At 44.8% G+C, this 14,854-nt stretch overlaps 1 protein-coding gene across 1 annotated transcript; it reads left to right on the top strand.

Moving 5' to 3' along the window:
- The first annotated feature begins 210 nt into the window (after positions 1–210).
- On the top strand, positions 211–3,982 carry LOC123048993 (probable S-adenosyl-L-methionine-dependent RNA methyltransferase RSM22, mitochondrial). The gene is made up of 12 exons (XM_044472006.1): positions 211–423; positions 517–794; positions 896–969; positions 1,045–1,139; positions 1,652–1,749; positions 1,906–1,989; positions 2,079–2,159; positions 2,249–2,353; positions 2,428–2,523; positions 2,982–3,061; positions 3,199–3,287; positions 3,378–3,982. Exons 1-12 carry the CDS (start codon positions 288–290, stop codon positions 3,710–3,712), a joined length of 1,551 nt encoding a protein of 516 aa, XP_044327941.1. The 5' UTR covers positions 211–287; the 3' UTR covers positions 3,713–3,982.
- Positions 3,983–14,854: the final 10,872 nt, after the last annotated feature.

The following is a 14,854-nucleotide window of genomic DNA, read 5'->3' as shown; positions in this document are numbered from 1 at the left end:
ATGGTAAAAAAGATCGTCAATGTCACTTAATATGTATGGAAATATTAAATGTAATATTAACATAATTGATATTAAACTTTTAAAGTTAACGTGGCCTTGTTGCAACGCACGGAGGTTCTTCTAGTACATTTGTATAAAAAGTATTCTTATATTATGGGACGAATGGAGTACTAAATTTTGGGACGGTGGGAGTATAAATGAACCGTATAGACACCGCTCCATCTGTGCCCTTCGCCCCAGGAGTCGGTCAGTCTCTGAACGCCGCCGCGCGCGCGCGAGAGAGAGGCATGGCGGCCGCACTGCTGCCGGAGACGGCGTCGCGGCTGCTGACTCCGGAGACCCTCCGAACGGCGGCCAAGCAGTCTCAGGGCATCCACCGTGTCCCCATCTCCCTCCGCCGCGCCATCAAGCGCTACCTCCGCGGTAACTCCCCTACCCACCCCTCCCTCCCGCCCACCACCTGCTCGACAAATTGCTCAGCGCTAACACTTCACGGTTGCCGCCGTGCTCGCGCAGACCAGGACAAGACGCACATGCACCGAAAGGTGCTGCTGCTTTCGTCCTCCTTCGAGCGCGCAAAGGGCACCGGTGCGGAGCTGGCTGCGGCGTCAACCCGTAGCGCACTCCTCGACGACCCCCACGCGCCTGCGAGCGCCGAGCAGCGGACTGCACGGTGGAAGGTTCAGTCCTCCTACGGAGATACCGGCCTTCTGTACCGTGAGGATGAGACGGTCGCGTATGTCGCCTCCCGCATGCCTGCAATCTACGCCGCATGCCACCGCGTGCTCCGTGAGGTCCGAGAGCCACCAGGCCCCCTTTTTGTTGTTTCCGTCCTCAGTGAGTTAAATCTGCCCACTGGGATGTTTTCATGGACTGAAGCGTGGCTTCGCTGCAGGTTCGTCGTCGGTCTCCAGGTTTTGCACCTAAGAACGTGTTGGACTTTGGAGCGGGGCCAAGCTCAGCACTTTGGTGCGTATGACCTATTTGACAATTTTTTTATTAAGTTTTCTCTTCGCACAACCTAATGTCGCTACAAGAATGCAGGGCAATGAGGGCAGTGTGGCCAAAGTCCATAGAGAGGGTTAATTTGATCGAGCCCTCCAAAGAAATGCAGAGAGCGGGACAGACCCTTCTTGATAGTAAGCTAGGCTCTTTCTTGCTTAAATGATACTCCTCTGTACCAAAATATAAGACGTTTTTGCAGTTCAATTCAATGAACTGCAAAAACATCTTATATTTTGATACGGAGGTAGTACAATTCATATCTCAGTAATGTGATTGATTACTAGTATGTCGGAATTTGGTTCAGTATAACGATTTTTATCATGGAAACCAATACCATAGCCACATTGCAGCAAAGTTATTTTGAACTTTGAAACGTAAATCGCATTGTTTGTCTTTTGTCTGCGTAACTTGGATTACTATTTAGTGGTCTTCACTTACCAATTCCATGGTGGTGCTTTTAATGGCAAGCACTGAAAGTATCTGATTGCTTTGTTAGTGCCTTGCTAATTTACATCTGTGAATTTGCTGATAGATTTTGGGTTATACTGTTTGCTGTGCAAATGTTTATATATTTGAGGGGCTTGCCACTGTCTACAAATGTTGCTGATAAATTTATCGGCACTGTCTAATCTGCAAATATTTTCAGATTTGAAGGGATTGCCACTTATCCACAGCTATGATAGCATCCAAGAGTTGAACCGCAGCATCGAGAAACATGAGCGACGTCACGACCTTGTAATATCAGTAAGTTTTTACCTCTTTCCTCTGTAATGTTTCATGTGATGGTGGTTCAACAGGCAGCGCAATTGAGGAATTACTACACATCATGCTGTATTGAATTGTTTCTATTATAGTTGCTTATGTTTCAACCTGAACTGAATATTTTTCCTCAATCTGTAGTCCTACGCACTTGGGGAGATTCCTTCATTGAATGACCGTATAACAATTGTGAGGCAACTTTGGGACCTAACAAGAGATGTTTTGGTATAATTACCCCTTCTCTGTCATGTTTGTGCGTGCTTATGGGGGATATCTTTTTACTTTTGTATCTGATAAACATGATTCATTTTAAGGTTTTGTTAGAGCCTGGAACTCCTCAAGGGTCAAAGATTATAAGCCAAATGCGCTCATATATCCTTTGGATGGAAAAGAGAGTATGTACTCAGTTCATGATTAAGTATTCAGATATTTGACATATTCCCTGACAGTGTAGCATTTAATTGCATAATATTTGTTCTCCCAGAAGTGCCGCAAGAGCGAAAAATCTACAGCTGCTGCTCCAAGTAAAATGAAGAGTATGGTTCTTCAAGAAGATTTGCTGAAAGATGGTGCCTTTGTGGTTGCCCCCGTGAGTTGAAACTGCAAATGCTCCAGTCTTAGTGTGTGTTTCCAAGTAAAGCTAATTTCGTTCTATCATATCAGTGTCCTCATGATGGTCGGTGTCCATTGGAGAATTCAGACAAATACTGCCACTTTGTTCAGAGATTGGAGAGGACGTCATCACAGCGTATCTACAAGGTTCGTTTTCCTTTTCACCTGCTCTATTACTTTCCTTTCATGTTGTATGCTACTATGTCTTTCTTAGGATGCATTCTTGTCAGTTAGTACCGAAAATTTACATACCATGCATCTGAATCACTAAGAGATATTGATATCACAATCATCTATTAATCTCGGATTGAAAAATGCTATCCGGAATATGAGTTGCATGATTGATTAGCAGTTTATGCATCTAGGATAGGCATCAAGCTCTCCAAAATCGTGCTGATCTCAAACCAGTACTTTTAGCAGTAGAGGATCACAACAAATCTTAATATGCTTTTGAACACTATGCTTTTCACTTTTGAGGAGCACACTGAAATAATTCCTTTTTCAATTTCTGTGTAAGATCTGCAAAATTGTATACACATTTTTAACAAATAAACAAACTTCGTAATTATTAGGCTTTTAAACCCTGTTTTAAATGTTTAATGCAGAGGTCAAAAGGTGTGCCTTTGCGTGGTTTTGAGGATGAGAAATTCTGTTATGTTGCTTTAAGAAGGGGCAAGCGACCAGAGTAAGTGCTTGTGATTCTGAAGCCAGCTTTATGCAATCACTAGTTCACTACTAATATGTGCACCTTGTTTAGATCATCATATGCTCCTGCAAGTACATGCTGGACTTAATAACAATTCCTCCTTATCTCTGAACTAGGGAAGCTTGGCCACTTGATGGAATGAAATTTGATACTCTTAAAGAACGTCATGCCAAGAGAAACCCAGAAGATCTTATCATTGACTATGGTGATCATCGATCATTAATCACTTGTCTAATCCTTCCTTATATGAATATTTTGAAAATTATGTTTACTATTGTTCTTCCTTTTTGCTTAGACGATCAATTTCCAAGTGAGGAAGATGAAGAAGCTCCTGGCAGCGACGAGGACAGTTTGGTCCCATATGCTTCTGATACACAAGAACTAAGTCTATTCCATGAGAGTGGAGAGGAGGAAGAGGAACCCATCCGTGCTGATCTTGGAGGAGGCTGGGGCCGGATTATATACAGCCCCATTCGAAGAGGAAGACAAGTACAGATGGATGTTTGCCGTGCCACCAAACGGGATGCGTCTGAAGGCGCGTTCGAGCGTGTGGTGGTCACACAAAGCAAGAACCCTGCTTTGCATCTTCAGGCCCGGAAGTCGCTTTGGGGTGACCTTTGGCCATTTTAGGCTACAGATTCTCCAAGCTTGGTTGTAGCCACATTTTAGGGGGCTCCCAGTCTGTTCAGCAGTGGACTCGCTCGGCGAAAGTAGAATGTGGTGTTGCTGGTGCTTCTGTCAGTGCTAAATTTTGTTTCATCAGTATTTGTTTTTGAAAGGTTTTGCTTCTTCCACTGTAACAGAGCTAGTCAGCAAAGCTCGTCTCAAATTCTCAATACCAGAAAGACGAACATTCATAACATCCTATTTTTATGATTGAACTTGCGTGAATATCTTATACATGATCAGATGAAATTGATGCGATTGCTTTTTCTTCTCCTACACATCAAGCAACTTATTATCTGATTGTGGTTAGAAACTCTGGAGGTTTAGGGTTGATAGCCTTCCCCGCCTCCAAGCAATCTGGCTTGATATAAGAGCATCTCTAGCCGTTGACCCCCCAAGGGGCGCGTAAAATCGCCGCCTGGGGGCGTGCCGGCGCTAAAATCGGCGTGGGGGCGAGCCGGTTCCCAACCGCTGGCCCCAGGGACGCCCCCAGACGCGGGCTTATTTAAAAAGAAATGGAATTCAGCAAAAACATTCGGCTAAAGTTCGGTAAACTTGACATATATTCGACATGTTTGACGTTTTACATAAGTTATTAAAAAAAACCTAACTAAGGGGCGAAGAAGTCGCTGAGCACGGCGAAGTTGCCGACGTCGCCGCCATCCTCGTCGTCGTCGGCGGCCTTCTCCTTGATGTGGCCGCCCCTGTTGGGCCCCTGCCCGGCGTCGCCCTGGCGGACCGGTGGCGGCGGCGCGTCGTCGTTGCCGTCGTCGAGGACGACGACGCCTCCCTCGTCCCGGCCACGGTGCCGTTTCGAAGCGCTCGTAGGCGAGGCGCTGGCGCTCCAGCTCCGTGTGTGCCCGGTCTTCACGCGCCCATTTGAGGGCCGCCGCGTCGTCGACCTCCTCGCCGCCGGCGAGCCCCGGCTCCGTCTTGACGACGGCGAGGCCCGACTTCGTCTTTGGCTTGACGGAGCGCGGGGGAGCCGAGGAGGAGGCGCGCCGGCCGCCCTCGTTGATGACGATGCCGGCACTACGCGTGTGTCGGCCGAGCGGCGTCTCTGCGGCGGGCTCGGCCTTGACGTCGAGCAGCGCCGACGAGCTGGAGGAATGGGAGGAGGAGCGGGAGGAGGACTGAGAGGAGGACGAGGAGGAGGCCGAACCTCCTCGGCGCCCATTGCCCGGCGCTTCGGGGGGGGGGGGGGGGGGGAGGGTGCGGCCGCCGCAGCAGGGTATGCCAGCGGTGGGTTGTTGCCGACCTTAAGGTACGCCAGCACCTCGTGGAGCGTGCGGCCGGGGGCACCCCACCATACGCGGCGCCTGTCGCTGTTCTTCACGCCGCCTATAGGATCGAAAGTATGTCTAGAGGGGGGGTGATTAGACTACTTGACTAAATAAAAATCTAGCCTTTTCCCAATTTTAGTTCTTGGCAGATTTTTAGCAACTTTGCACAAAGTCAAGCAATCAACCTACACATGCAATTCTAAGAGTGTAGCAGCGGAAAGTAAAACAATTGCATATGAAGGTAAAGGGAGGAGTTTGGAGGGAGCAAACGCAATGTAGGCACGGAGATTTTTGGCGTGGTTCCGATAGGTGGTGCTATCGTACATCCACGTTGATGGAGACTTCAACCCACGAAGGGTAACGGTTGCGCGAGTCCACAGAGGGCTCCACCCAGGAAGGGTCCACGAAGAAGCAACCTTGTCTATCCCACCATGGCCATCGCCCACGAAGGACTTGTCTCACTCGGGTAGATCTTCACGAAGTAGGCGATCTCCTTGCCTTTACAAACTCCTTGGTTCAACTCCACAATCTTGACGGAGGCTCCCAAGTGACACCTAGCCAATCTAAGAGACACCACTCTCCAAGAGGTAACAAATGGTGTGTTGATGATGAACTCCTTGCTCTTGTGCTTCAAATGATAGTCTCCCCAACACTCAACTCTCTCTCATAGGATTGAATTTGGTGGAAAGAATATTTGAGTGGAAAGGAACTTGGGGAAGGCTAGAGATCAAGATTTATGTAGTAGGAATGGAATATCTTGACCTCAACACAAGTGTAGGTGGTTCTCTCTCAGAAAATGTATGTTGGAAGTGGAGGCATGTTCTGATGGCTCTCTCCATGAATGAAGAGTGGGTGGAGGGGTATATATAGCCTCCACACAAAATCTAACCATTACACACAATTTACCAAACTCGGTGGGACCGAATCATGAAACTCGGTCGGACCGATTTAGTTTAAAATATGAACGTTAGGATTTTCGGTGGGACCGACACGTCAACTCGGTGGGACCGATTTTGGTAATAGACAAACGGAGAGTTGGTCAGGCAATCTCGGTGGGACCGATTCGCTCTTTCGGTAGGACCGAAATGTTACGAAAAAGAAATAGACAGTTTGCATTGCAATCTCGGTGGGACCGATCGCTCATCTTGGTTCGACCGAAACGTTATGAAGGGAAACAGAGAGATTACCAATCCCATCTCGGTGAGACCGAGGTCCCTATCGGTGAGACCGAAAAGACTAGAGTTTCTGGCAGTAGCTATGTCAAGAGAACTCGGTGGTGCCGGGTAGAGAATTTCGGTGGGGCCGAGTTTAACTTTTGGTTTGGGACATATGTGGATATGAGAAAGTAGTTGAAGGCTTTGGAGCATATCACTAAGCATTTTGAGCAAGAAAGTCATTAAGCAACACCTCACCCCCTCTTGATAGTATTGGCTTTTCCTATGGACTCAATGTGATCTTGGATCACTAAAATGAGAAATGTAGAGTATTGTGCTTTGAGCTTGAGCCAATCCTTTTTTCCTTAGCATTGTGAGGGGTCCACTTTCTAATCCATGCCATGCCAATCATTGAGCTTTCCTGAAATATTTATCTTGAAATAGTATTAGCTCAATGAGCTATATGTTGTTAGGAATTACCAAAACCACCCAAGGATAGTTGTACTTTCAATCTTCCCCTTTTTGGTAATTGATGACAACATATAGATCAAAGCTTCGACAAATGATAATAAGATTGAAAAACATCGTCGCTTTGAGAAGTATGTGATAAGCAAGAGCTCCCCTTAAATTTGTGCATTATTTAAAATTTGCTTTTGAGTGCAGATGCACAATCGATTACTATCATGGGTTACTCTTCCATGTCACATACATCTTGATGGAGCGCTCAAAATAATAGAAATTAAAAGCATGCACTCATCACAAGCAAGTGAATGATCATATAAGGATATAAGAGATAATACCATCCAGCAAGCATTAAGGGTAGCATATGATCAAACAAGTATCTCACAAGGACATAAAATATCTCACACAAGCACACAATAAAGAAGTTCAACCAAACCAAAACAAGAGAGATAAAAAGCAACAATCTCTCTTGAAGCCTATGATCTATACATTTTTCTCCCCCTTTGGCAACAAGTTACCAAAAAATTCAAAAATGCATAGTGCTAAACGTCTCTCAGGCTTGATCTTCGGGAGGTGGTGTAGAGATGACTCCAAGGACGAAAGCTTATGTTGATGTAGCTGGAGCTGGTGGAGTGGCTGCTGGAGGTGGCACTGGAGCTGTAGTTGGTGGAGCTGACGCTGTAGCTCTAGTATATGTGACTGGTACTGCAGCAGACCTCTGGCTTCGGAGCACTCTAGCAAAAGTATCAGTAGTTGACTTGCCCTTCTTCTCCTCCACTTCCTCTTGAAGCTGCTCAACTGCTGACTGAATCTCAGTTACTTTGACATCAAGATCATAGAATTTCTGCTCAACGATCCTCTCCAAGCTCTCCTGGTTTTGAGTCAGGGTGGCCAAGCCCTTCTCAATCCTCAAGGTGGATTGGATTAGATATCCAAGCTGATCTTGCTTGGATTTCAAGAACACTCGAGATGCCTCTTCAACAGTTGGCATTCTTGCAGCTTTCTCTACCCTTGCCTTCTCTCTCTTCTTATGTGCTTGCACAGATGTGGGGTCTTCCTCATTCATCACAACAATGTTGTTTTCAAATTCAAGGTATATGGCCAGGTGTTCCTTATCCAATAGATATTTTCATGTGCCCATCTTGGAGTTGATGAGCTCCTGAATTTGTGGGGCATACCCACAACTTCTCTTCTGATCAGCTGATGTCCTTTTGATTGTCTCTACAATCAGACTCATGACTTTGAACTTTTGAGGCACATCAAACAAATGTAGCAAATTGATAGCATGTCCTCTGATCATCTTGTGATCACCTGACTTGGGTAGCAATGTGTGCCTTAGGATCCAGTTGATGGTAGGCAGACCAAACAACAAGAAGTGGACAGATCCAAACTTATGAGTCTCTAAAGTATCATCTGGGATCTCTCTGTACATGTGTGCCATAGTGTTGTGATCTTTCTTCTTCTCGGCATAAACATCCAAGTCATCTTCATGTTCCTCAGGGGCATTGATCAACTGAGCCCATTCTTCAATAGTGGATTGGTACCTAGTACCTTCAGACATCCAAACTATCCTTTCATCTGGATAGAAGTGGGATGTGGAGTAAAACTGCATGATGAGCTCATCATTCCACTTGGTGAGCTTCTGGGCAACAAATGTATCTACTCCACAAGCCTTGAAGCAATCATAGATTCCTGGATAGTGATCTTCATTTTCCTTGATGTACTCCCAGTCAACCCATCTCATGTCACACACTATGGGCTTCTTGTCAAGCAAAATAGTCTCATAAAAGTCTTGTTGTTCCTTTGTGTGGAACCTGTAGTCCACAACAGTTCTCCTTCTAACAACATATGGATCAGACTGTCTCCACAATCGTAGTCCTGAATATTTCCCGATGTTCATATTTTTTGCAACAGGATGTGCATCATTATAGTCAGGGATCTTGGGCTTGAGCTTCCTCAGCACTTGGGCTTCATCATCTTCTTCATCAATAGTCTCAGGCACAGGGGCCTTGTTCTTTTCTGCAGCTGGAATGTTTCCAGTGCTTCTCTTTGGAGCAAACTTCTGAGCTGGAGCTTTGGGAGTAGACTTAGGCTTTGATGGAGCAGCCCCTGATCCGATTGCATCTCCCATAAGCTTATGAGCTTTGGGTGCTGGTGCAGCATCCTCCTCCTCTTCTTCTTCTTCATCTCTCATCATGGAGGATCTACCAAGTACTCTGGCAGTGGTATTCTTGACCCTTTCCTTCCTTTTCTTTCCTTCTCCAACTGCCTCTTTAGTTGGCTTGGAGGTTTCAGCAGTTGAGGCTCTGGCCTTTGACATGGGAATCATCTTTGCTGGAGCCTTCTTGTGCATCCATGGCTTTTGTTGTAGCAGTTGAGCCATACTCTTTATTGAGCACCTTGTTCCTTGAAGTGGCTTCATCCTCAACGGTCACATAATCCTCATTTTCAGAATCTGAGGTTTTCTTCTTCCTTGTCCTGGTAGCTGCTTTTGGCAAGTTACTAGGTGTGCTCCTGCTGCCCTCATCATAGCTGCTGGAGGGACTAGTGCCCTCACTCAACTGAACCTGCTCTTCAGACTTGTTCTGACTATCACTTTGATCAGACATCTTCAGGCAAACTGTCAGCAGACCCTGTGAATAGGTTGTAGATGAGGTAGAGTAGATGAGCATCATAAAGTATAGAGGTTTTGCAAAACAATTGAGTCAAAAAGCTTAGTTTTAGTTCTCTATAGAAGTGATCTTTGAGCTACCGAATTGACAAACTCGGTGATACCGAAGCAACAGTTGGAACCGAAACTAGTGAACTCGGTTGGGCCGAGTCACAGTTTGGTGGCACTGAGATTGCTAGGGTTTCACAGAATCTTGAACTCGGTCACACCGATTTGCACGTTTTGGTTGGACCGAAAAGCGCATGTGCAATGGCCAAGGCCGAATCGATGAGACCGATTTCTACATTTCGGTCGGTCTGAGCTGAGTTCTGCGGAGAGCTAACCCTAAAATTTTCGAATCAATCTAGACCTAAGGAAGTTTTAGCTGGATGGATCAATCTCAATCGTGGCAAGAAACATGGCATTGTCCTTGTGTTAGGAATCAGAGTGAAAAAGACAGCACAAGGGGTCGAACACTTACCCTAGAGCGGGGAGTGTTCGCTATGGCGGCAATGGCGGAGCAGTTTGCCGTTGACGGCGGCGAAGACCAGCGGCGAGAGGATGATCCGGAGACCCAAAGAGGCAGATCAGGTTACAGCGGGTGAAGGGTTTTGGAAAAATTTCCAAAATTTGACCCGTCAGTATATATAACCTGACCCTGTCAGTGTGATCGAGTGGAACAACTCGGTGGCACCGAGATGCAAAACTGTAGGCAGTTACTGCAACTCGGTGTGACCGAAAGGTTCTAATCGGTTGCATCGAGATTGAAAACCTAGATCAACTAAGTGATCTCGGTAGGACCGAAAAGGATGAATCGGTCAGACTGAAATGCACAAAGAGTGACAAATCGGGGATTCCGAGTGCTCCTCACACAGAGTGGTTCGAATCTGACTTGATCAAACTTTGTGATGTAGCATGAATAGAGTTTGAGACGAGGAAAGCATAGATAGATAGAGAGAGTTCTTAGGCATTCTTGTCCATCCATTTGGCAAAAGAGAAAGAGCCAAACAATCAAAGCAACAAATGGATGTCCTCGAATGATAGAAATATGCATCCAACATGCTCACACAATAAAATGGCAAATAAAATATGTGACAAAGCATGCACAGACACTCTAGCATCCATCAAGCAATTGGCGATGACTAGGTCATCTATATATGAGTATATTGCCATAGGAGTCAAATGAGAACATTTGATCATAGGTCATACTCATCGTTTAAGCACGAGTGGGGTTACCACTTTTACATAAAGCATTGTTGTGCTCACACCATTAGAGTTGCTTTATCTCAATTTTAGAGTAAAGCTCCCCCTAGATGTGGTATACCCCCTAAGAGGGATGAACTAATCTTGGGTTTTGTCGATGATGACTTCATATAGGTAATGAAGATGAGGATGCTCAATGTTAATGTAGATCATTTGGAGCAATCCTTTGGAGTGAGTTGCACTTTCAACACCTACACGGATTAGTCCCACAAGGAACAAGTAAGGATATCCATAGACATAGAGTGATGTATACACAAGATGATGTCCATGGAAGCATTAGGTTACATTGTCCCTTGTCTTACCAACAAGAGGGTTTGTGACTCCTTGAACTAGTGCAAGATATGGAAGTTGTTTGCACTTGTTATTGCCAAATGATAAGAGTGATGTATGTTGGCAGAGTCACCCTCAAGAACTCTCTAGTTCTTCTTCTTCTTCGGGATCCACACCATATTGATGGGAATCCTTGGAGTTGTAGTCGTACTTGATGAGCTAGAACTTGATGTAGTCTTGGGAACCCACTTGACCAAGGCCTTAGGAGCTTCTTCAAATGCATCAATCTCCTCTTGAAACTTGTCCTTGCCTTTTTTGCTTGTGGTCTTGAGGTGCAAGATCATCTTGAGCTTGTGTTCCTTGGAAATAAGTAGGATCATACTTCTCTTGTTGAGGAACAAACTTCGTCTTGGGGTATTGATCTTCTTCCCAGTCAAATCAATTGGCATTGAACTTTCGTTCAAAACCAACACCTTGATTCTTCCGGTGTCTCCCTTGCTTGCGTACAATTTCCTCAAATTTCTTACTTCCAGCAAGGCTCTTGTAAACACCTTTCTCTATAATTCCCTTCAATAAGCTATTTCTTGCTCAAGTGTAACTTGGCTAAGAGAATCATTAGTGGAATCAAGAGAACTACTAGAAGCAACATCATTGGGTTTAGCATGATTGCTGTTACTACTAGAAGAATAATCTTTCTTACTCTTGTTGCTAGATTTAACTTGTGGCATGTAAGTAAGAAAGAGTAAACGCTTGGCAATGTAAGAAGAACTCTTCTTGCGAAGATCATCATTGATCGCTTTTAGGAACCCATGCTCTTGCTCAAGGTTGAGCTTTTTGAAGCGTAACTTCTCATGAGTCTTTAAAAACTCTCGATGATTTTCCAAGGTAGTTTCATGAGCTAACTTAAGAGTGTTTAGCTCTTTATTTAGACGCTCAATCTCCTTCTTATCATCATCATTCATTTTGTCTTGATTAGCATGATTAATAGCAAGTTCATCATAGTTTTCATCACTATTGAAATCAACATACTCGGGGTGTGATACCTTTGGACCTTTTGCCATGAAGCATCTTCCAATTCCTTCATTTGGTGACTCAAATATGTCGTACGAGTTTGAAAGTGCAACTATCCCTGGGTGGTTTTGGTAATTCCTAACAACATATAGCTCATTGAGCTAATGCTACTTCAAGATAAACATTTTAGAAAAGCTCAATGATTGGCATGGCATGGATGAGAAATGTGGACCCCTCAAAATGCTAAGGACAAAGGATTGGCTCAAGCTCAAAGCTCAAGACTCTACATTTTTTCATCTTAAGTGATCCAAGATCACATTGAGTCCATAGGAAAAGCCAATACTATCAAGAGGGGGTGAGGTGTTGCTTAATGAGTTTCTTGCTCAAAGTGCTTAGTGATATGATCCAAAAACCCTCAACAACTTTCTCACATCCACATATGTCCCAAAACAAAAGTCAAACTCGACGCCACCGAGTTCAGTTGACATAGCCACTGCTAGAAACCCTAGGCTTTCCGGTCTTACCGATAGGGATCTCGGTCTCACTGAGATGGGATTGTAATCTCTCTGTTTCCCTTCATAACGTTTTGGTCAAACCGAGATGAGCTATCTTTCGTAACATTTCGGTACAACCGAGATGAGCGAATCGGTCCCACCGAGTTTGCCTGACCAACTCTCTGTTTGTCTATTACCAAAATTGATCCCACCAAGTTTGTGTAATCGGTCTCACCGAGATTACGTTATGCCCTAACCCTAACGAAATCGGTCTCACCGAGTTGACATGTCGGTCCCACCGAAAATCCTAACGGTCACATTATGAACTAAATTAGTCTGACCGAGTTTCACGATTCGGTCCCACCAAGTTTGGTAAATTGTGTGTAACGGTTAGATTTTGTGTGGAGGCTATATATACCCCTCCACCCACTCTTCATTTGTGGAGAGAGCCATCAGAACATGCCTACACTTCCAACATACATTTTCTAAGAGAGAACCACCTACACTTGTGTTGAGGTCAAAATATTCCATTCCAACCACATAAATCTTGATCTCTAGCCTTCCCCAACTTCCTTTCCACTCAAATATTCTTTTCACCAAATTCAATCCTATGAGAGAGAGTTGAGTGTTGGGGAGACTATCATTTGAAGCACAAGAGCAAGGAGTTCATCATCAACACACCATTTGTTACCTCTTGGAGAGTGGTGTCTCTTAGATTGGCTAGGTGTCACTTGGGAGCCTCCGTCAAGATTGTGGAGTTGAGCCAAGGAGTTTGTAAGGGCAAGGAGATCACCTACTTCGTGAAGATCTACCCTAGTGAGCCAAGTACTTCGTGGGCGACGACCATGGTGGGATGGACAAGGTTGCTTCTTCGTGGACCCTTCATGGGTGGAGCCCTCCGTGGACTCGCGCAACCGTTACCCTTCATGGGTTGAAGTCTCCATCAACGTGGATGTACGATAGCACCACCTATCGGAACCGCGCCAAAAATCTCCGTGTCTACATTGTGTTTTCTCCCTCCAAACTCCTCCCTTTACCTTCATATGCAATTGTTTTACTTTCCGCTGCTATACTCTTAGAATTGCATGTGTAGGTTGATTGCTTCACTTGTGCTAAGTTGCTAAAATCTTCCAAGAATTAAAATTGAGAAAAGGCTAGATTTTTATTTGGTCAAGTAGTTTAATCACCCCCCTCTAGACATACTTTCGATCATACAAGTGGTATCAGAGCATTGGTCTCCATTTGATTTGATTTCCATAGATTTTGGTGGTCATAGCCTTGGTTTCACAACATAGAAGAGTATGGCGTCTAGCGAGGGGAATTACCACCACAGAGGTCCTTACTTTGATGGTACTAATTTTTTTAGTTGGAAGCATAAGATGAAAATGCATATTCTTGGACATAACCCCACCATTTGGGCTATTGTGTGTATTGGCTTGCAAGGTGAATTCTTTGATGGGAGAGAACCGAACCATGAAGCTACCGCGGAAGAGTTGAAGATGTTGCAATACAATGCTTAAGCTTGTGATATTCTCTTCAACGGATTGTTCCCCGAAGAATTCAACAAAATTAGCCGTCTTGAGAATGCAAAGGAAATTTGGGATACTTTGATTGATATGCATGAAGGTACCGACTTCGTCAAGGAATCCAAATTGGATGTGCTTCAAAGTCAACTTGACAAGTTCAAAATGAAGGATGATGAAGGTGTCGCTGAAATGTACTCTAGGCTTGCTCTCATTACAAATGAGATTGCCAGCTTAGGAAGTGAAGAGATGACCGATAGATTCATCATCAAGAAGATCCTAAGAGCCTTGGATGGAAAATATGATACCGTGTGCACAATGATCCAAATGATGCCCAACTACAAAGATCTCAAGCCAACGGAAGTCATTGGAAGAATTGTTGCTCATGAGATGTCACTCAAGGATAAGGAAGAGCTCCACAACAAGTCAAGTGGTGCCTACAAAGCCTCATGTGATGCCCCCATATCATCAAATGAGACGCACACCTTCAATGAAGAATTGAGCCTAATGGTGAAGAACTTCAACAAGTTCTACAAGAGTAGAAGCAAGGAAAGAAGTTCCAAGTCAAGGTCCTACAATGACAAAAGATCTTCTAGTCGTGAGTGTAACTGCTACAATTGTGGAAGACCCGGACACTATTCAAATGAGTGTACGTCTCCTTACAAAAGAAGAGAAGATTCTCCCAAAAGAAGAAGTAGGAGAGAAGAATCATCGCCAAGAGAGAGAAGGAGTCAAGATGATCGTTATGAACGAAGACCCTCTCGGAGAAGCAAGGATTCGGAGAGGAAGGACAAATCATCAAAGAGCTACACAAAAAGAAGACATCAATCTCATGTTGGTGAATGGGTATCCGGCTCCGACTCCGACAATCACTCCGAAAGAAGCTATCACTCCGACTCCGAATATACTCAAGATGAAGGTGTTTCCGGTCTAGCACTTGTGTCAACCGACTCCTACGACATATTTGACTCACCAAATGAAGGAATTGGAAGATGC

This window comes from Triticum aestivum, chromosome 1A (assembly GCF_018294505.1).
Source record: "Triticum aestivum cultivar Chinese Spring chromosome 1A, IWGSC CS RefSeq v2.1, whole genome shotgun sequence".
In the NCBI taxonomy this organism is placed as follows: domain Eukaryota; kingdom Viridiplantae; phylum Streptophyta; class Magnoliopsida; order Poales; family Poaceae; genus Triticum; species Triticum aestivum.
This window is presented reverse-complemented; position numbering and strand designations above follow the sequence as displayed.